The sequence below is a fragment of the Nyctereutes procyonoides genome, unplaced genomic scaffold, assembly GCF_905146905.1.
Source record: "Nyctereutes procyonoides isolate TBG_1078 unplaced genomic scaffold, NYPRO_anot_genome, whole genome shotgun sequence".
NCBI lineage: Eukaryota > Metazoa > Chordata > Mammalia > Carnivora > Canidae > Nyctereutes > Nyctereutes procyonoides.
Genome location: NW_026575043.1, coordinates 45,729,874 through 45,752,154, shown reverse-complemented (window position 1 = coordinate 45,752,154; position 22,281 = coordinate 45,729,874). Strand labels below are relative to the sequence as shown.

General features: G+C 43.1%; 1 protein-coding gene across 2 annotated transcripts in view; it reads left to right on the top strand.

The window, feature by feature from the left end:
* The window catches only part of SART3 (spliceosome associated factor 3, U4/U6 recycling protein), a 38,316-nt gene extending 16,864 nt beyond the window's left edge, over positions 1-21,452 (top strand). Inside the window, exons 5-19 of one of the 2 annotated variants that reach the window (XM_055322298.1) lie at positions 663-768; positions 2,360-2,484; positions 6,551-6,706; positions 7,647-7,785; positions 8,255-8,362; positions 8,789-8,866; positions 8,985-9,043; positions 9,931-10,040; positions 13,114-13,226; positions 14,316-14,392; positions 14,998-15,166; positions 17,258-17,712; positions 18,251-18,403; positions 19,277-19,467; positions 20,386-21,452. In XM_055322298.1, coding sequence (XP_055178273.1) covers positions 663-768; positions 2,360-2,484; positions 6,551-6,706; positions 7,647-7,785; positions 8,255-8,362; positions 8,789-8,866; positions 8,985-9,043; positions 9,931-10,040; positions 13,114-13,226; positions 14,316-14,392; positions 14,998-15,166; positions 17,258-17,712; positions 18,251-18,403; positions 19,277-19,467; positions 20,386-20,560 — 2,214 coding nt within the window. In that variant the 3' untranslated portion in view covers positions 20,561-21,452. The remainder of the gene's footprint in view (positions 1-662; positions 769-2,359; positions 2,485-6,550; positions 6,707-7,646; positions 7,786-8,254; positions 8,363-8,788; positions 8,867-8,984; positions 9,044-9,930; positions 10,041-13,113; positions 13,227-14,315; positions 14,393-14,997; positions 15,167-17,257; positions 17,713-18,250; positions 18,404-19,276; positions 19,468-20,385) is intronic. The other variant, XM_055322299.1, reaches the window with a different exon arrangement.
* The last annotated feature ends 829 nt before the right edge of the window (positions 21,453-22,281 follow it).

Sequence of the window (22,281 nt, the reverse complement as noted above, 5' to 3'; positions counted from 1 at the left end):
CCCCTAGTAGTTAGACCATTATTAAAGTAGCCCAGTCCCTTATTGATTATATTCCTATTGAAAAGTCTGCAGTGATCCCTTCGGCTTATCCTGCCTGAGGCATCAGGGCTAACTCCTTTGGCTGACATGTGTGGCCCTCTAGAATCAGACATGACCCTGCCTTGCTCCCACACCCTCCTCGACAGTCGTACCTTTGCTCTCTACTGTACTTACACTGATCCTTTGGGAGTCCATTTTCTCCTTGAACTACATCAGGAGAGCTTGCAGATGTATCCCAAATGCCAGTTCCTCCAGGAGTTTTTCCAGATTTCCTCCCTTCATAACAAAACTCAGCTTTAAAAACCAGCTGAAAGCAAGCTCCAGTACTTTGCTACTTGTGATACTTGCCTTGTGATGTTTACATTCTGCTTCATTATACTCATATACATATGTGCATATGTAGTCAATATATACATTTTTTGTATTTTTGCTTTTCACCCCATCATAAATGGGGTAGCCGAGACAACCGTTTTTATGCCTCTTGCAGCATTTGACACAATACCTCATACAGCAGGTGTCACTTTTTTTTTTTTTTTTAGTTTGAACTAAAAAATTTGTTGAAATATTTTTTGAAGTAGGGAGGACCACAAAGTTTGTCATTTACTATAAATTTGCTTCTTTAGCCCATAGCTGGCTTCCTTTCCCCTTTTGACCGGGAACAAACCTTTGATTCACAGCTGGAGAAAGTCCACAATCTCTTCCGGCGACAGCTGGCGATCCCACTCTATGGTAAGAGAAACTGACCTGTCAACGTCTGGCCCTCCATGGTTTTTATTTTATTTTATTATTATTATTTTTTCCTCCATGGTTTTTAAAATGCTTTGGGGTATGTCCTATTACTACTAGGTTTTCCCAGCATCTTGTGAGGCAGATGTTGCTGGTGTTCTTACTCTCACTGGACAGTGTCACCGTGTATGAGGCCCTTGGTAAAAACATAACCTTGAATTGTTAATGCTGAAGAGGATTGAGGGTCAGCCAACAGAACTAGAAGCCAGACTTCCTGACTCTCATTTCCTCCATTAAGACACTGTTGGAGAGGTAGAGTCACTATAAGGAATAGGGAAACTGACCCCCTGTATTTTCTGGGGAAACTTTATTGAGTAAGAGTTCCATTGTGAGCATTTCCTTCTTAGCAATAAGAAGAGATTTTCAATGGGCTTGTATCATTCTTCTGTGGGGGTGATTTGGTTCAGGAGCTCTGTTGATTGGAAGTGTTTACATCTGAATTTCTTGGGGGTTTGGGAAGGATTTTCCTGTTTGGGTGAATGTATTTTGGTAAGCCAAGCCTTTGAAGCTCTGGAACTTGGGCATGAGCAGTGCCTGGGGGATTTTTCTGGTTATGGGAAGAATTTGGTGCTGTCATCTTGTTTGTTCCCTAGGCATACTTACACATTGTAACACCCTTGGCACCTCTGGACAACTACTTGAACCCAGATGTAATTTCTCTTTTTACTTTGTGGTTTATTTGGATTTTTTTTTTAAGATTATATTTATTTATTCGTGAGAGATCCAGAGAGAGAGAGAGGCAGAGACACAGGCAGAGGGAGAAGCAGGTTCCATGCAGGGAGCCTGATGTGGGACTTGATCCTGGGATTCCAGGATCATGTCCTGGGCTGAAAGCAGGCGCTAAACCACTGAGCCACCCAGGGATCCCCATTTATTTGGATTCGATTTAACAAATTATAGTGACAAATTAGTGACTTTCCTGGGCTGAAAGCAGGCGCTAAACCACTGAGCCACCCAGGGATCCCCATTTATTTGGATTCGATTTAACAAATTATAGTGACAAATTAGTGACTTTCCAGTTGAATCCTTGGGTGACACTCAGAAAAGGCTAGAACTGAGCAGCCTGTAGGTTTCATCTCATATACCAGTGTGCCACGGAATAGTACAGTGAGTAGAGCATGAACTTAAGCCAGACTGCCTGGTTGAAGGCCTTGCTCTACTGTGAACTGCAGACAATTGATGTAACCTTCTACTTGGTGTTTCTTCAAGTGCAACATGGGGATCACAATAGAACCTACTCCATAGAGTTGGGAAAATAGAATGAGTTAGTGGATAGACAGTGTTAGAACATAGGAAGCACTAGGTAAGTGTTGCTATTATTTAATTAACTGATTAATTAGTTGGTAGGGCTTCCTGGGGAATTGCTTTGAGACAGAATATAAGGTCAAGTCTGGGCCCAGTAGAAGATTTGATCATAAGAGTTGCTGTGGCCACTGATTTGGGAGGGGCTGCAACATTCGAGTCTCATGGTTACATCTCTGGGTTGATAAAGCCCAATGGCAAGACCTACGGGGCTGAATCCATCTTTCAATAGATATGGAGGCCACATTTGCAGAGTATGAAGAATGGTCAGAAGACCCAATCCCAGAGTCGGTAATTCAGAACTACAACAAAGCACTACAGCAGTTGGAGAGATACAAACCATTTGAAGAAGCACTGGTAAGTGTTGGCCTCCTTTATGGTAAACTTCTCCCTGCAAATTTTTCCCTAATCAATAGTTGCAAGTAAAACCGTATCCTTAAAATTTGTTTTGTTGTCAAATCTGTAGAGTGTATAAATGTGTACGTACAGTTTACATACTAATAATAAAGTGAACGTCCATGTACCCACCACCCAGGTTAAGAAATAGAACATTGCCAGTACCTTAGAAGTCTCCTATGTGCCCCTCTCCGATTGCCTCCTCTTCCCTCTCCCGAGAGGTAATCACTTTCCTGACTTTTGTGATACTCATTCCCTTGCTTTTCTTTATAGTTTTACAATCTATAAACGTATCCTTGATTAATATATTGTTTAATTTTGCCTGTCTTTGAGCTTTGGTATAACGGAATCGTGCTGTGTATTTCACTGAACTTGTTTTTGGGTTGTATTCATGTTGATAAGCACAGTCTGCTTTGACAGCAGTGAGGTGGTAGGTGTGTGCCACAGTGTACTTATGCACGTTCCTAGCTGGGTCACTTTCTGGTTTGTTGCTTGGAGACACACAGAGAGGCAGAGACACAGGTTTCTGGCTGTTCCTGCAAGTGTCTCTTGGTGTACGTACAAAAAGGGTTTCTCCAGACTGTATCCTTAGGAATGGAATTGCCGGATCAGAGGCTTATGCTGAACTGTTTCTCCAAGTTATCGGTTGACACTCCTGCCCTGGAGTTCTCACTGACCTGAGGGTTCTGCTTGTTCTCAGCAGCCTTGGATATTGATGTAAATTATAGCCACTCTCATGGATCTGAAGTTGCTGTTTTAATCTGCATTTCTCTGACTACTAACGAAGTGGAGCATTTTTGCACATCTGTTGGCCGTTGAGATTTCTGTTTCTGGGAGATGCCTCTTGAAGTCTTTGACTCATTTTTCTTTCATTTGTATTTTTTCCTAATTAATTTGTAGGAATCCTGGATCTGTAATGCTTACTTTTTGGTAGTATGTATTGCAAAAGCTTCCCCCAAGTGTGTGGTTTGTCATTTCAGTCTCTTTAATGGAATCTTTTGATGACCAGTTCTCAATCTTACTCTAATTGGATTTGTCATTCTTCCTCTTAGGGTTTGTGCTTTTATTATGCTTAAGAAATCTCTCCATGTTCCAAACTCGTGAATATTCTTAGCTCTGTTTTCTTCTGAAAGTTTATAGGGGTATATTTCACGTTTAGATCTTCATATGGAATTGATTTTTGTGTATGGCCTGAGGTGGGGTCCAGTTTCATTTTTTCATATGAAAACCAGTTGTTCCAGCACGGATTCTGATAATTCCATCCTTTCCTCATTGATGTGCTGGCCCACATCTGTCATAGATTAGCTGTCTATTTGGGTGTGGGTCTATTTCTGGGCTTTCTGTTCTGCCCCAGTGGCTTATATTACACTGTCCCAATAATGATAGTTTCATAAGTTTTGCTCTTATGTAACATGAATCCCATCCACGTTGTTTCTCTTCAAGAATGTCTTGTCTTTGTTTAGCTTTTAATATTTCTATTAAATTTAGAATCAGCTTTTCAGATTTTATTTAAAAACCCGTTGAATTTTTTATTGGAATTGCATTGATTGATTTGGGGAAGAATAAACATCATTCATTTATTTATTTATTTATTTATTTATTTATTTATTTATTTATTTATTTATTTAGGATTTTATTTATTTATTCATGAGAGACACACAGAGAGGCAGAGGCACAGGCAGAGGGAGAAGCAGGCTCCATGCAGGGAGCCTGATATGGGACTCGATCCTGGGACTCCACGATCATGCCCTGGGCTGAAGGGAGGTGCTCAACCACTGAGGCACCCAGGTGTCCCTGAATATACATCTTTTAAATGTTGAGTCTTTCAACCTATGAACATGGTATAGGCCGTTGCTATTTAGGCCCTATCTTTCTGTAAAGTTTTATAAATTCGTAATTTCTTCTGGTTCCTTGAACACATTTTTTTAAGATCTATTTCTAAGTTTTTTTTTTCCCTCAGTAAGCTATTTTTTTAAGTCTATATTTAATTATTATTTTATTATACATTTATTTTTTATTGTTCAGTTTGCCAACATACAGAATAACACCCAGTGGTCATCCCGTCAAGTGCCCACCTCAGTGCCCATCACCCAGTAACCCCCACCCCCCGCCTACCCTTCCATCACCCCTAGTTTGTTTCCCCAGAGTTAGGAGTCTTTCATGTTCTGTCTCCCTTTTAAGTTATTTTTGATTCCTATTGAAAATGCTGACTTTTTAAAAGATTTGTTTTTCTTGTTGTCCTTGGTATATAAATTGTAATTTGTTTTTTATACTAATTTTTTGTCTATTGAACTTTCTGAATTCTTATAAAGATTTATAGATTTTTTTGGATTTTCTGTGTTGACCATAATATTTGGTTTTTGACTACAACATTTTAAGTGGCATTTTTCTCCCTGTCTTGGTCTTAGAAAATACTTTCAACTTCATGCCTCAGACTTATTCTCGTGTTTTCTTGTATTTCTTACCTTTCTGCTTGACCTGAAAGGCATCATCATTAAGTTAATCTGGCATCATACAGCCTGCTTACATTCACTATGCACATTTCCCACTACCTTTGCTCTTCTTTCCTTGCATCCTGGCGTAGTTGTCCGGAATCATTTTTATTTTGCTTCAGGTACACCCAGTAGAGTCTCCTGCACTGGATATTTGCTGGTAACAGATTTTTTCGGTTTTAATTTGAAAAGGTCTTCAATTTGCTCTTTAAAAGTTCATTTCTCAGGATGTAGAATTCTAGACTGAGAGTTATGTCTCCTGTCTTTCTTTGTGGCTTCTGTTGTTGCTGCTGAGAAGTCAACTTCCTTGATGGCAATCCTTGTTTTCTCTCTGGCCCATTTTAAAATCTTGTTGGTTTTGTTTGATGTCCTGTAATATCGTTGCAATAGGTCCAGGGTTGGATATCTTTGTATATATATCTTTTTTTTGTGGTTGGTTGGACTTCTTGGCTCTGTTTTTAGGTATCTTGTGGTTTAGTAGGAACAGAGACTTTGAGAGCTGGGCTGCGTCAAGTTTGAATGTTAGCTCTGCCAGTTAGTTTCTAGCTCTTTGACTTTGAGCTCATGCTTAGCCTCTGTATATATCAGTTGCTTCAAATGTAGGATGGGGATAACGACACCTCAGTGTGAAGATCAGATCCTTAGTACATCTTTCACCAGCAAAAGCTTAATCTGCACCTAGATTTTGTCCTTAGTATTTCTTGTGTCTTTGCTAGTTTGCTGATGATTTTCAAAGATGTTCTTCACGTTGAATCTAGCAGTTTTGGTTGTTTTCAATGGCAGTCTGGGTAACTGGTTTGTCATTATAAGGAGAAACTGAGACTAAAACATCATCTTTCCATGTTCAGAGCACATGTGCTCTCCTGCTGGCCTGCCTGTGCTCCCTCCCTTTTCCACATGTAGATGATTGGTATGTGGTTGGATTTCTCAAAGCCTCATTAATGAAATCCTCGGCTAGTTCATTTTGTTACGACCATTAGTAGAATGTGGCTGAAGAGAAAAGCTGAGTAAGGATTTTGCTTGAAAAGAATTTTGATTGTGGGTCTTTGTATCAATACACATTCAGCCTAGTCTCTTTCATGTTCTGCATATACCTGCACACTGGCAGGAACTGATATTTGGAATGAGAAGCCTTGGAATGAAGGCTGTAAATCACTTCAGTGTGGTTGTGTTCACTTCATTCAGTGGGCCAAGAAAGTGACTTCTGTTTTGGAGGGGTGGCTAGCCATGGTCACTGGCAAAGGTTTTTTCTTTCATTCAGTTTCTTTTGGATGCTCCCATCAGAAACCCCCTGTGGCCTAGGGGTAGGTGTAGAAAAGGGTCTCTGGAGCCTTTGTAACCGTTGCTGTGAAGAGGCACTGTGAACTCTTACTCTGCCCATCATGTTGTAGACCCCGGCATGCCAGAGGTTCTGACAGTTGGGATTGGGGATTCTTACTGACGTAGCCAGTCTTGCCAGAATTGAATATGAAGATATGTTGTGTTTCCCGACAGTGTCAAGTAGCTCATTTCAACCTCATTATGCTTTGCCTCAGTTGCAAGCAGAGGCGCCCAGGCTGGCTGAATATCAAGCATACATCGATTTTGAGATGAAAATTGGTGACCCTGCTCGTGTGCAGTTGATCTTCGAGCGTGCCCTGGTTGAGAACTGCCTCGTCCCAGACCTGTGGATCCGCTACAGTCAGTACCTAGTAAGACGACTTGACTGTTCTAACTTACCTCCTTGCTGATTGAGAATCTGTTCAAAGAAAAGTAGCAGGAGTGCCCAGAGTTAGTTGTGTGCCACCCCTCTCTGCTTCCCCCTTTCCTCTCATCCTCCTCTCACCTCTGCCAGCTCACAGTTTTTCCAGTGTTTCAAGTCATTTCAAATTGATCGCTAACTGTGAAAAAAACTTGCACAGTCTTGTTACTGAGGACTTTCTGACAGGTTAACTTTTTTCTTGTAGCTTTTCAGTATATAAAAAACATAAGCATTAGAACACAGATTAATAGGGTGAAAAGCTCCTGGACCCGTCTCCTAGCTCCAACAGTTAACTCATGGCACTAGTCTGTTTCGTTTATATCATTAACCCTCTTCCCCCTTCCGTGTGATTTTTGAAGCAGAGCCAGAAATCACATTTCTTTGTAAATATTTTAATATGTGGATATAAAATATTTTTTTAATGTTTTTTTTAAAGATTTATTTATTTATCTGTTTATGATAGATACAGAGAGAGAGAGAGAGAGAGAAGCAGAGACACAGGCAGAGGGAGAAGCAGGCTCCCTGCAAGGAGCCCGATGCAGGACTCGATCCTGGGTCTCCAGGATCACGCCCTGGGCCAAAGGCAGGCATTAAACCACGGAGCCACCCAGGGATCCCCGATATAAAAGATTTGAATCAGGATCCAAACTAGGTCCATCCATTCGGATTGGTTGATGTCTCTTAAGGCTGTTTTCATCTCTACATTCCCCTCATTGCATCTTTTCTTGCCCCATTCCTTCTTACAATTTCTTTCTTGAGGAAACCAGTCCTATGAGAAGCATTTCTAAGGAGATTTCTTTTGTTAGCTGATTGTGCTGAAAATGTCTCATGGGTGGTGAAACCTGTAACGATAGCATTTTATCTCCTAACTGTGGACTTCTTTATCGTAGGATCGGCAGCTGAAAGTGAAGGATTTGGTTTTATCTGTACATAATCGTGCTGTTAGAAACTGCCCCTGGACAGTTGCCCTGTGGACTCGTTACCTCTTGGCCATGGAAAGACATGGAGTTGACCATCGAGTGATTTCTGGTGCGAATGTTTTTGTGGGAAGAGTCTTACACTTTCTGTTCCAGGCCAGAAACATAGTGCTGTGATAGTCATTAAATCAGCCTTTCCTGGCTGGTTTGGGATATTGGGTATTAGTGACAAAAAAGGCCCTAAGTGGGAAATAAACTGGTTATAAGCTTTTATCATGCTAACACTTATTGTGATTTTCCAGGAAGTGGGAGTCTTTTCTCCAAACTTACTTGACCTGGAGTTCTTTTAGTGCAGGGCATCTTGTGGAACGTGCCCTTTCTAGAACACAGTTCATGCAAATCCTGTAGGAGCTTTTCTGTTGAACCTTTCTCTCTAGCCCATTTCACTTTATTGCATCATGTCATTATTATCAAGTCATATAGTATTTGATAGTCAGTGGAGGCTTTTGTAACAATCTTGATAACTCTTGATAACTTCCTTTTGAATTGGTAACAAATCCTGGCTTTTTCTTCAATTCTAGTGACCTTCGAGAAAGCTTTGAGTGCTGGCTTCATTCAGGCCACTGATTATGTGGAGATTTGGCAGGCGTACCTTGATTATCTGAGGAGAAGGGTTGATTTCAAACAAGGTATTTATATTCACATGTCAAATTCAGTTCTTAGTTTTTTCCTAACATGTTTTGGCGAGAGTCCTAGTTGCCCAAATACATTATGATTAGGCAAATGATGTAGACCAGCCATTGACAACTGTTTTCCCCCAGAACTTTTAGCTACATAAATCCTTAACCAGTCTTGCTGTGAATTGTAAAGGAAGAGTTAGGGTCCTTATATTTTATCCTGGCTCCTGCCAGCATTTTCCATACTGTGCTTTCTGTTCTAGTGTCTTTCTCCCCAACTATATGATGAGGGCAGGGACTGGCAATTCTATTTCTGTGTCCCCAGCATGATGCCAGGTGCATAGCAGGCTCCCAGGAGTTTCACTGTAGGATTAAACAAACAAAAAAGACATGGTATGCGGTTTCCTGAAGCCAAACCTCTCTTGCAACTTCTAACAGATTCCAGTAAAGAGCTGGAAGAGCTGAGGTCTGCATTCACTCGCGCCTTGGAGTATCTCAAACAGGAGGTAGAGGAGCGTAAGTGTGGCTTCACTCACTCCTTGATCCACTTGTCTTTCCTCTTGGTGGATATGCCTTCTCAGAGGCTGTTTGTCTCTAAATTCATTTCTAATTGTGACTAATTCTGTTCTTCCAGGTTTCAATGAGAGTGGAGATCCAAGCTGCATGATCATGCAGAACTGGGCTAGGATCGAGGTAAGTGTGTTTGACACATCTGTCTGTGACATCCACCTTTGAAGGACATTTGTGTAATAATGTGGCTAACGTTGAGTCAGAATCCTGGGTGATGGTCTAGGGTCTCTAAGAGTTTGTGTTCTATATCTAGCTTGATGAGCATTCAGCTGTTTCTTAAGAGAAACACCAGTACTTGGGTAAGAACTTACGCAGCAGACATTGGAAATCCAGGTGTTCACTTGTGGACCGCCCCACCCTGGTGCGTGGTTTGTGAGAGTATACTGGATGTGTACTATCTGGCAGGCATTATACTGTGTGCTGGGGAAATGAGGTAGACCTGCTCTGTGCTCCTAAGTCTTTAATGTTGTGTGGGAGTCCGAAATTTGACAAATAGGGAATAGATATTATTTTGGAGCAAGGACCCCAAGTGACTAAGGTATGGAACCTGCTCTTGATCAGCTCACAGAATTGTGAAATTCTAATCATGTTTTATTTTCTGAGGGGGAGTCAGGTCAAAGAAACAAATATCTATCAGGTTCAGAGAGGTTTGCTTGTCCAAGTCACTTAAATGACAGAGCTAGGACCTACTCCTAGATCAGTCTTTCTCTGCATTGCCTCTTGGATTAAACTTTTGTAGTAAGCTTGATAAAAATAAAAACCTGTGGGCTCCTGCTCTTTGCTCTCTTATAGTATAGGCCAACAGCTTGTGACTTGTCACCTCTAAAAGCTGGAAGTGGTTGAGCCGGGCCTGTTGCTGTGCAGCGCGGCTGGGGAATATCCAGGGAGTTACAGAACACTGATCATCAGTGGGGGGTTTTAAGGCACTTCTGTTCAAAGTATGTTTTGTAATAGGTGCCAACGTTGCAAGTTTTGAGTCTTTCCTAGTAGAGCCTATTTATGCATTTTAGGCTCGACTGTGCAATAATATGCAGAAAGCTCGGGAACTCTGGGACAGCATCATGACCAAAGGAAACGCCAAGTATGCCAACATGTGGCTCGAGTATTACAACCTGGAGAGGTAACCAACCTGGGGGCGGTGTTGGTGGTGCTTTTCAGGGGTCAACTGTGTTGTGGGTCCTGGCTGCCTCCTGCCAGCCTGGGCTTGCTCCTCCTCACAGGCCTTGGGCTTTTATCCGCCTGTCCTTCATTAGTGGCTATGTGTGTACTGGGCAAGGTTAGGAAACTAAACCTAATATTTAGTGTCCAGGCTTGTTGTACAGCCAAACATTTCTTTTAGTTTGTTATTTTGGTTTGTTTTGATTTTTGGACCTGAATATTTTATTTGACTTTTTGGAGAACTATTTTTTATATTGGTTTTGTATGTAAAAGTAGAAAATATTAAAAAGCAGAGAAAACCCCCAAATTATCTGCAGCAATAAATCCAGAGATGTAACCCCTGTTAGCTAATGGTTTTTGAGATTTTTCTATGCTTAATTTTTTTTAAAAGAAAATGCAATGACAGAGTACATGTTACAAATTTTAAAAATTATTTTAAATAAATGAGACATGACCAACTGTTGTTAATATGGGGAGGATGTAAAGAATAAGACCATCTTTTCTATTTATTGTATCTTGAACATTGCATGTCAGTAAATGTATTTCTGCATACTTTTTTGGGGAATATTTTGTCTTACCCCCCATTTAAAAAATAACATGCTCAAATTAAAATAGAGCATTTGCCAAACTATGTGGTAGAGAGTGAAAGTTCCTTAGCATCTCATCCCCAGAGATGACCACTATTAAAGCTTCTTGAATATTGTTCTAGGCCAGCAGTTCTCAAGCTTTTTGTTCTCAAGACCCGTTATACTCTTAAAAGTTTGAGAACTGTAGAGAGCTTTTGTATATGTGAGTTGTATGTACTTAATATTACCATATTAGAAAACTGAGAAATTAAAAATTGTCACAATAGTAAATTCATTACATTTAACATAAAGAATATATTTTGTGTGTTTTTCAAATTCCAAAATAGTTTAGTGAGAAAAGTGGCACAGTTTTGTAGTTTGGCAAGTATCTTTAGTCTGGCTTGGAAGACAGTTGGATTCTGATGTCTATTTATGCATTTACTGTGTTGTGAATTCTCATTGAAGAATATGAAGAAAATTTGGCTTCCTGCAGATAGGATATTAAAGAAAAGGGTATTTTAACCTTTTCAGATAATTGTGGGTATTTTTTCACACTAGGGCAAAATTCAGCAAGTGGTAGTTTTTTTAAATAGTTTCAGTGTGGAATCTGAAACCATACTGAGTTTTTCAGACTTTGTTATATTAATATTCACTGGCCTGAAAAAAAAGGATTTTTTTTTTTTAATTTCATTTACTTATTCATGAGAGACAGACAAGAGGCAGAGACACAGGCAGAGGGAGAAGCAGGCTCCATGCAGGGAGGCCCGACATGGGACTCGATCCCGGGTCTCCAGGATCATGTTCTGGGCTGAAGGTGGTGCTAAACCACTGAGCCACTGGGGCTGCCCCTGTTTTGTATTTTGAATAAACCTTTTATCCATATGTGCTTCTGTGACATGCATTGTTCATTTGGAAAATACTCATTCACAAAGTCATGCAGCTCTTCCAGTATTGACACATTTCATTATACAGCATTTAAAAAATTCCGTTTGTTCATATCCTCAGTGATCTTAGTAGAAGTCTTTTTTTTTAAAAAGATTTATTTATTTGAGAGAGAGCGAGTGCACATGCAAGTGGGGAGGGGCAAAGAGAGAGGGGGAGAGAGAGAATCCCAAGAGCACAGAGCCTGACACAGGGCTTGATCACACGAGCTGAAACCAAGAGTTGGGCACTCAACTGAGCCAGACTCCCCAGTAGAAAAGTCTTTTAAGTAGGAAACTGTCAAACTCAAAGTGGCAGATACAGGGACACCTGGGTGGCTCAGGAGTTGGGTGTCTGCCTTCAGCTCAGGGCATGTTCCCAGTCGGGGGATTGAGTCCCACATCCCTGGGGGGAGCCTGCTTCTCCCTCTGCCTATATCTCTGCCTCTTTGTGTCTCTCATGAATAAATAAATAAAATATTTTTTAAAAAAGTGGCAGATACAGATTTTCCAAAATTCCGATTTTCACTTAAAAGTTGCAGTTTGATCATGGCAACAAATAAACAGCCAGTGGTTTTCCTTGAAGTGATGGACTCACTTAATTTTCACAAATGTCTGCCAGGTATTCAGGTCTACATAACCACAGTTTTTGTCACTCAACTGTTTCCTCAAGTGAAAATGGTGTTCTGTGAAAAAACAAACTGTTCAACTTGCACCTCAAACAAAAAGATAACACTTTTCTTTGTGACAACCATTTTATGTTGGTATGCAGAAAAAGTGCTTTATGTGTATATCTTCTTTTGTCACACACAGTATATAAAATAATGTTTGCAGCCTAGATTTGTGCTAAGGATTAGGGTTAGCCATAGCTTTTGCACGTCCCCTGAAAGGGTCTTTGAGACCCTCAGAACTACATGGATCATACTATGAGAACTATTGCTCTTAACTTTTTTTTTAACTATTGTATGTATTTATAATATTTATATATATTTTTAAGTTTTTAAAAATAGGAATGGGAGCATAGTGTTTCATAATTGTTGTTAATAAGAGATTATTATAATTACTGTGATTAATGGTGTATCTTCCCATGTGAGTATCAGAATGTGTAACTCTGGAGTTTAAATCTGACCATTCTCTGGATTAGTGCTTCTCTCCTTGGGTAGGGTGGCATCCTAGAATTTCTATAAGGACTTTATCAAGTTACATAGCATTCTTATATCTCCCACCTGTGTCGCATATGCCAGTGCTATCAAGGCAGGACACCTGGTAGCAGACTATTGTCCTAGGTGCATTTTCCAGTAGCATCTCCTTGGCTAAAGGAAAGAGTAATTTAGGAGAAAACCTTAGGCGAAAACCTTAGTTTTGAGTAGAGGAAAAAGGAGAAAACATTATAAGTAGCAGTAATACAAATAGCTGTGGATATTCCTGGAAGCTAGAGCCATTGCAGAGCTTTTGATCTTGTGACGCTACCTGTGAGAAGATGGCCCCTCCCTTTGTGTGCCTTCTGCTTTGTGTCCTTGTGGCAGCAATGCTTTGTTTTCTGTCCTAGGGCACACGGTGACACCCAGCACTGTAGGAAGGCCCTGCACCGGGCCGTCCAGTGCACCAGTGATTACCCAGAGCATGTCTGTGAAGTGTTGCTCACCATGGAGAGGACAGAAGGTGGGGACCCTCAGCTCTCTGATTCTGGTTTGGAGTCTGTCTCATCCACCATTTGGTCTCAGGACAGACTGTGTATGAGTACAGCTGCTCAGGTGGTGCTCTGTGATTAGACTGCCTGGTGAGCCCACATTCTCCTTGCCTGTCTCTGCAGAGTTTTGGAATAAAGGAAGGCTGAGACATGGCTCTGGCACAGGGTCCTCTTCATTTTTTGTGGTGGGTGTGGTTCTGTCTACTTGTTAGGTACTAGGAGTACTCCTCCCTTGTCCTCAGTCATGACAGAAACATCTCCAGACTCGTTCCCTGGGGATCCAGAGCACTCTAGTTGAGAATCTGTGCTGTAGCATAGTGTCATGCACACCAGAGGCACACTGAGGGTCAAAGGGCTAATGACTACGGGCTTTGGGCGTATGCACATCCCTCATTAAATTTTAGAGCCTTGGCATTAAGTTCTCAATAGGGAAAAAAAGTTGTCAATAGGAAAATAGTGAATTTATCCATGGGCATTGATTTGGATTTTGGGTGTGAAACCCCTCAGAACTGGGAGTAAAACACCCAAGCAACAACAGAAAAAAACACCCCAAAATTTATCGTTTGAGCAGCTCTTAAAATCCTTCAGTCTTCATGTAAATGTCATACACCTTTTACATTAAGAATGTCTTCGTTTTAGTTTGCTGATGAGAACCTGTAATAGATCATATTCTGGTTTTCAAGTCTTTTCTAAAAGAGAAGGGTTTTTTGTTTTATTTTTTTAAAGACTTAATTTTTTACTTTCAAGAGTTTGTGCATTCAGTGCACTCTCTAGCAGGGGGGAGGGGCAGAGCTCGATCCCAGGACCCTGAGATCATGACCTGAGCCGAAATTAAGAGTTGTTGCTCAACCGACTGAACCACCCAGGTGCCCCAAGAGAAGGGATGTTTTAAACACACCTGGAAGAACTGGTCAAATTCTGAAAAGTTCAGGCCTACTATAAGGAAATCTGAAAATAGGGAACTGACTCTCTTGTGGAGATGTGGGGAAATTAAGAATGTTTTATATTATCCTATCCTTTAAAATTCTAAATAGTGACAGTTTGCTTCTGTTTCTATCTAGGTACCCTAGAAGACTGGGATATAGCTGTTCAGAAAACCGAAACTCGATTAGCTCGTGTTAATGAGCAGAGAATTAAGGTAAGGATGTTATTTAAAGCCTTTAGAAGCTTTCCTGGCTATTTTGACTGTGTTTGGTGTGACTATTTCTTGTTAAAACCTTTGAGGTCTTCTGAAGAAGTATCTTTTACTCAGAATATTAACTAGTGGAATATTTGAACCTGTATTTAAGCCTGTCTTGTATAATTTTCTTGAATTGGCTTAGAACTTTAGCCCTGATGATAAAAACTTTATGTAGTAGGGGAGTTTGGGACCTAAAGTTTCCTGGGATACAGATGGAAAAGCTAAGAATGGAGCCTCACTTAGTCCTGTGATTGGAATGGGAACACATCCAAATTCATTAGAGCTCCAATTTTACATTTTGTTTTCTTTCTGTTGGTGAGTAATTACTGGGGATGTTGCAGAACATCCTGTAGATGTGAGATACGGAACCCTAAGAAGCCTGGTAGGGAAAATTGTGAGCACCACACGCCCCCCTGCCCAAGCCATCTCCTCATGACCTTTCTTTTCCTTGGGGTGGCAAATTTTTCTTCCCAGCGTCCCCTTTCCTCTCTGCTCATCATGGGCCTGTGGAGTTCCCACAGTTATTCCATCCTAGTGATGTGTCCATGTTCTCATCTTCCCAGGCTGCAGAGAAGGAAGCAGCCCTTGCCCAGCAAGAAGAAGAAAAGGCCGAACAGCGGAAGAGGGCCCGGGCCGAGAAGAAAGCATTGAAAAAGAAGAAAAAGACCAGAGGTGCAGACAAGCGCAAAGCAGAAGAGGATGATGAGAAGGAGTGGGGTGATGATGAAGAAGGTAGAGCTTTCTGGAAGTGTTGTTTGGGAACATCTCTAACTTCCAGAGAAGTTACAGGCACCATACATAGAACTTTTTGTCTTGAACCAGTTGAGAATAAGTTGTCGGCATGGTGCCCCATCACCCTTCCCGTCCCTGCCCGCTGTCCACATGGGCGTCATCTTCCCTCCCTGCTTGGGCTCCCACAGCCCACCTGTCCCTGCCCTTCTTCCCCTTGGACTCAAGCATCCTGCACCACAGCTTATGCAGACACCTGCCTTGCTCGCCTGCCAGACAGTTTTGCCTTGGTGGAGTTTTCCAAGCAGTGCTTCTCTGGCCCCTGCCATTTCAGGGGCAGGCAGGTGTGGGGCAGGTTTATTTTGGCAGAGTCCACTAAGGTAAAGAATTGCTTGTAGACTTTCAAGGACTCTATACGTGTTCCTGGTACAAAGGGGTCAATTAGAGGGAAGTAGTAGTTCTGTTCACCTTTCTTGTGCACCTTTTTGAGACTGTCAGAAATGACCACGGATGGGTAGCTGGGTAGCTCACTGGCCTTGAGGACCCCAGGCTTAGCGGGAGAAGGCAGATGTGACATGTGACTGCAGTGGTGTGTAATTGGGACTGTGGGACAGGACGGTCTGGATTAATGGTGAAGGCCAAATGAGGCTCTGCTGGGTCAGCTCCCTGCAGGAAAGACTTCATGCACTATAGCGTCTGGAGGCGAGAATGGGTGACTGTCCAGTGCAAAGGAAGAGGGGTAAACTAGACAGAGCGCATGCCTCAGCAAGGCATGAAGCACAGAACAGCCTAGCATTTTCTCTGAGCAGCAAATAACCGGGTTTGAGCCCTGATGCATGCTGAGGACTGTACTGGGGTAGGTGAGGCTGGAACAGTGGGCCAGTTTGCTCACTCAGGGCCCCTCTTGAATGCAGTGAGTAGTAGTTAGACTTCCATCAGGAAGGCAGTGGGGAATTGATAGGCCTGGAAGTGGGGCCAGTGCCAACTGGCTTTCAGTACTGCCCCTCCAGAGGCAATAGGGCAGATGGGTTGGAGTAAAATGTTAAACTGTGTTGAAGGACACAGCATAACAGTGAACACTTTAGGAATTATAGTGCTTTGCAGAGTGTGGCCTGTGGAGTGCATGTGTCAGAATCACCTGAGGTGCTTGTTTATAAGTCCCCGGGGGCTCATGGGAGTTCAGTCGATTAAGCGTCCAATTCTTGGTTTCAGCTCAACTGGGTCATGATCTCAGGGTTGCGGGATCAAGCCCTGTATTGGGGTCTGTGCTTAATGCCTAGTCTACTTGAGATTCTTTCTCTCTTACTCTGCCCCTCCCTCCACTCATACACATGGGCACATGCCCACTAGGTCTCTCAAAATCTTTAAAAAAGAAATGCAAGTCCCTGGGCCATATCCCTCCTTTGCTGCCCCAGGCTTTCTAGAAGAGGGATACTAGAATTTGTCATCAGAACTTTGAGGCCCTCCTGAGCTTTTGTGCACTTGACCCTTGAACCTTGGAGGTTAGGGGTGCCAACCCCCCACACAGTCAAAAATCCATGTTTAACTTTGGATTCCCCAAAAACTTAACTACTAAGAGCCTACTGTTGACTGGGAGCCTTACCAGGATAATGTAAATGGTTTACTAACACAGATTTTATATGTTATATGTATTATATATTGTCTGCTTACAATAAAGCTAGAGTAAAGAAAACATTATTATACAAAGATCATAAGGAAAATACATTTATGTATTGTATTTATCCCAAAAAGTCCGCATGTAAGTGCACTTGTGCAATTTAAACCTGTTCAAGGGTCAAGTGTAATTAAGAGTGGATAATGGGGACTTATGTTATCACTTCAGTTGATTTAGTCCACTCACTTGAATGTAACTGGGGCCCAGAGTGTGGGACAAACAGCTAGTGGGACTTGTTGCATGTGTTAGATAAGACTTGATGGAGGGCGTGGCATGGGCCTGGCTCCAGAGAAGGACAGCTATATGTCCTGTGCAGCTGCCGCAGATGCACCATCCAGAGTGGGAAGAGGACTTGTATCGAGCAGCTCGCTTAAGAAAAGTTCATTAATCGTTGCTCCTTTTCTTCTTTCACCCTGTAGAGCAGCCTTCCAAACGCAGAAAGGTAGAGAACAGCACTCCTCCAGCTGGTGAGGCACAGGATCTAGAGGCAGAAATGGGACTCTCTGGGAAAAGTGCACCTGTAGACGTCGACCCTCCCTCCAAGCAGAAGGAGAGGGCAGCCGCCCTGAAGAGGGACATGCCCAAGGTGCCCCACGACAGTAGCAAGGACAGCATCACCGTCTTTGTCAGCAACCTGCCCTATAGCATGGACGAGCCTGAAGTGAAGCTCCGGCCGCTCTTTGAGGCCTGTGGGGAGGTGACGGAGATCCGCCCCATCTTCAGCAACCGGGGAGATTTCCGAGGCTACTGCTATGTGGAGTTTAAAGAGGAGAAGTCAGCCTTGCAGGCACTGGAGTTGGACCGGAAGACTGTAGAGGGGAGGCCAATGTTTGTCTCCCCCTGTGTGGACAAGAGCAAACATCCCGACTTCAAGGTGGGTCTTTGTAGAAAATGCCTTTCACATCAGGTTACTGTGGACAGATTGAACATTTTGTCTTGCAGCAAGCAACTACCATTTAGAATCTGCGTGGAATATTTGTGGTCTGTGAAGAACTAGATGCAGGGTCTAGTTCTGAGCTGGGTAGGTGAGGCCTGACTCACAGCTTAGTGATACCGAGCTTGCGCTAGTTGACAGATGATGAGAAAATTGGAAATTCTAACGGCGGCTGCTTGCCACTGAATGTTGAGGAGTGGCAATGGCTGTGCGAAGGATTTACTGTGTCACCTTGTCAGATCCTCACCCAAACTCTGAGAGTAGCGGCTTTCATCCCTGCCACGTTCGGAGGCAGAAGTGGGGGATTTGAGAGGTTAAGTGATTTGGCCAGGGTGACCCCATTAATAGTTCATAGCACCCAGAGTCGGCTGTGGTCTCTGGCTAGGGTGAGGCCTGTGGCTGAGTCTGGTACTAGCTACAGTATTGTACGTTGGGTTGGGCCATGGGTGCTTGACTCTCTTTCCCTCCCTTCCTGTAGGTGTTCAGATACAGCACTGCCCTGGAGAAACACAAGCTGTTTGTCTCGGGCCTGCCTTTTTCCTGCACTAAAGAGGAACTAGAAGAGATCTGTAAAGCTCATGGCACCGTGAAGGACATCAGGCTGGTTACCAACCGGGCAGGCAAACCGAAGGTCAGTGTCTGTGCAGACGGTGTCAGCCTCCCGAGGCTCTGGCAAACCTAGTTCTCCATCTGTTCAGATTCTTAGTTTCTGAGTGGGTTCCTTGTTAGCTGAGAAATAAATGAACAGAATAATAGGGACACTTGGCACTACTTGCATTTGGAGTCAGAGTAACCTGTTTCTAGCTAATCATACTAAAAAAATAAGGCATTGAGGGAAAAGAAAACTTACCATGAATTAGTAGGGGCCACAGTGCAGACCCCTGGCTGTGAGGGGCCTTTTTGGTAGTGTGTGCCCTCCTGCCCCGACTCACCTCTTCACTAGGTTTCCAGGTGCCTCCTTCAGTCTCTTCCCCAGAGACCCCACCAGATTTTCCTATTAGCCCCCTTAGTGTCCTGTGAAATCTTTTTGTGCCATGTTCTGAGTAGTTGGCTAGGCACGAGTTTGGATTCCCTGTCTTTCCCCAGCCCTCTGGGTTGATGGAGAGTTGAAGAGCATGAAGTAAGGAGGGACCCACATGAAGGCTCACCCTGTATCCAGCCGCCTCATTCATTGCTTTTGCTGGATTTACTGGTCTGTCTCTCCCTCCCTATATATATATATATATATATATATATATATTTTTTTTTTTTTTTTTTTTTTTTTTTTTTCTGCAGCAAGCACAAGGTACACTGACCTCACAAAGGTTATCTGATGTTTACAGTCTGTTGCAGAAACAGGGAGGAAGAGTGTGACTAATGCATAAATCTGTAGACAAAGGATGGTTGCGGTGGGGAAGGGAACCTGATGACGGGGCAGCTGTCTGTACTGGCTTCTCTGCTGAGGCAGGAAGTTGTGTCCTGGCTCTGTCACACCTGATCTGGCTCTGGAACTTGCATCTTTCAGGGCCTGGCCTATGTGGAGTATGAAAATGAATCTCAGGCGTCACAGGCTGTACTAAAGATGGACGGCATGACTATCAAAGAGAATGTCATCAAAGTGGCCATCAGCAATCCTCCTCAGAGGAAGGTTCCAGAGAAGCCAGAGGCAAAGAAAGCTCCAGGTGGCGGCATGGTGCCACGACAGATTTATGGAGCGTAAGTGTTTGCATGCACAAACTCTGCCCTGGCCAGCACTGCAGGGGATTCGTTTCCTGCTAATACAGCAAGTTGGGGCAGAAAGCCAGGGCCTGCTGTTCCTGGGGATGCTCACGGTGGTTTACCAGAGCAGGGTGTCTGGAGCAGGGCCATGCAGAGTAAAAGCCCGGAAGTGGAACCCTTCCTGGTATTTGCCAGTTTACACTTGGGATTTATTTGAGATCATTTGGTTTCTAGGCAGTGATTTTTTTTTTTTTTTTTTTTTTTTTTTTAATTTATGATAGTTACACACACAGAGAGAGAGAGAGAGGCAGAGGGAGAAGCAGGCTCCATGCACCGGGAGCCCGACGTGGGATTCGATCCTGGGTCTCCAGGATCGTGCCCTGGGCCAAAGGCAGGCGCCAAACCGCTGCGCCATCCAGGGATCCCTAGGCAGTGATTATTTTTAAAGTCTCCTTTGGCAGTAGAATCCATCATGTAGATTCTTATTGCTCTGGCTGTAATCCGATAAGAGGTAGCTTTCATCTGGTGGGAAGGAGACCACAAAGTTGTGAGGTTATTTGGTGAGGTCTGAAAGAAGGTAGCATTTTTATCCACTCTGCATGTAACTATTACACAGGGTTGGTCTTTGCCAAAATTGTTTAGGCAGTTTGTTTAAACTGGTTTTTGCATATTAGTCAAAGTCACGGAGAACAGGGATCATCTCTCCTTTCTGGTTTTTACTCTTTACCTATTAACTTGGTACTCTGCACATTCCAAGAAACTTCTGTAGTAACTAACATAGAAATGAATTCAGAAAGTATGGTTTTCACCTTGTAACTTTGGGTAATTGAAGACCATCCTGGCTTATTTGCATGAAAAAATCAGGGGCCATGGATTGTTGCTTTGTAAGGGTACATCCAGTGTTTGCTCTTCTAGGCGGGGGAAGGGGAGAACCCAGCTCTGCCTGCTGCCTCGTGCCCTGCAGCGCCCGAGCACGACAGCTGCTCAGGCTGAGAATGGCCCTGCCCCACAGCCGGCGGTCACCACTTCAGCCACCGAGGCACCCAAGATGTCCAATGCCGACTTCGCCAAGTTGCTTCTGAGAAAGTGAAATGGGACTCTGGAGAAGGGAAATGCCTTACTTCATGCTGTCCAGGAAGAGCACCCGGCACCCAGCTGTACTCTGGGTATGGAAGGGCCTAGGACAGCACCCCTCCTGCATATTTTCCTCTGGGTCAGACAGAAAAGGGATGAGGGTGTCCAAGGAAAGAGGCTTGAAGTGCTCCCTCATATTGAGGGCAGTAGGAGGAAAATTGATCACTCCGTGGGTTGGGCCCAGCGTGTAGTTTCTTAAGATATTTTTGTGTCTTATAGAGTGAGAAACAGAAGTGAAACTCAAACCCGTTTTGAGACCCACTTGTCCAGGTGTTTTTGGCCATCTCTGGCCCTCTTTTTATAAGACACTTCTCTTACAGCCTGCACAGCACGTGGGCCCATCACTCTTTTAATTTTAAAAGACAAAATGGCAAATGCTAGTAATTCACCAGAATGGCCTATTTTAGTAAAGGGGTGGTGGGAATAGGGAAGTCACATAAAAAAAAAATGTGATGGATTTCTGTTCAAGGGAGGGGGTGCTGTGCGTTTTTATATTATGTATTTGTAAAAGACACATCAACCCATTGTTTTATGTTTCCTAAAAGCAAAATATTTGTGACCTTTTTTTTCTATGGGAGTTCTGTGTGCCACCTGCTGTGGACCATTTTCTTTGCCTAGTGATGAGTGAACTGTGTTCTTTGTCTAAATACTGAGTTTCAGCCCTTTGGTTTTGTTTAAATATCATGTCAAGTGCAAACTTAAATTCCCCTCACTTAGCTTTGTTTATTAAACTGAAGTTCTCTTAACGTCTTGCCGAATGGTACTCAGATGTGCATTGAGACACGGCTGTACTTTGAGATGGGTGCACTTGCGTTACTGAACGTGTAAATAGAACTTTTGTAAGTCAACTCCTCTTGTTCCTCTGATTTAAGTCATTTCAGTTGTGATGGGTCCTCAGTTTTAAACTTCACTTTGCTGCATTTTGGCCCGTTCGCTTCTAAGCTTTTTTTTTTTTTTTAATCTTTCATCTCTTATCAAATATTTATTGCTTTAAAAGCTACCTTGCCAGTTCAGTAGGGAGACGGATTTTTTCATAAAGACACTGAGAGAAGAAATCAGGAAATGCTTTCATGCGTGGGAGAAATCAGCCCACTTTATCTGGTTAAGTTTTTGTGCATCAGGCTTTACTGCATTTTTTTTTTTTTTTAATTTATGATAGTCACAGAGAGAGAGAGAGAGAGAGGCAGAGACACAGGCAGAAGGAGAAGCAGGCTCCATGCACCGGGAGCCCGACATGGGATTCGATCCCGGGTCTCCAGGATCGCGCCCTGGGCCAAAGGCAGGCGCCAAACCGCTGCACCACCCAGGGATCCCTTTACTGCATTTTTAATGGGAAATTGGAAGCGTCATCCAGAAGTGTTGACAGAAGAGCAAAAGGAACTCCTTACACGGCTGTTCTTGAGCTTCAGCAAGCATTCCCATCTAGTGCAGGATTCCTCATCTTTGCCACACACACCCCACTCGGCCCCCAGCCCCAGTAACTGCAGCGCATGCCTCCAGGAGATCAGGCCCTGAGGGCCACGGTTTTTTCATTACTCCTAGAAACATTAGCAGTAATGCTTTTGTGTCCTCAACTGCCCAAATTCCCTGTTTCCTGAGGTTTTTTTTTTTTTTTTTCTTAATATTTTATTTATTCTGGGGGCGGGTGCGGGGCGGGGGGGGGGGGAGAGGCAGAGA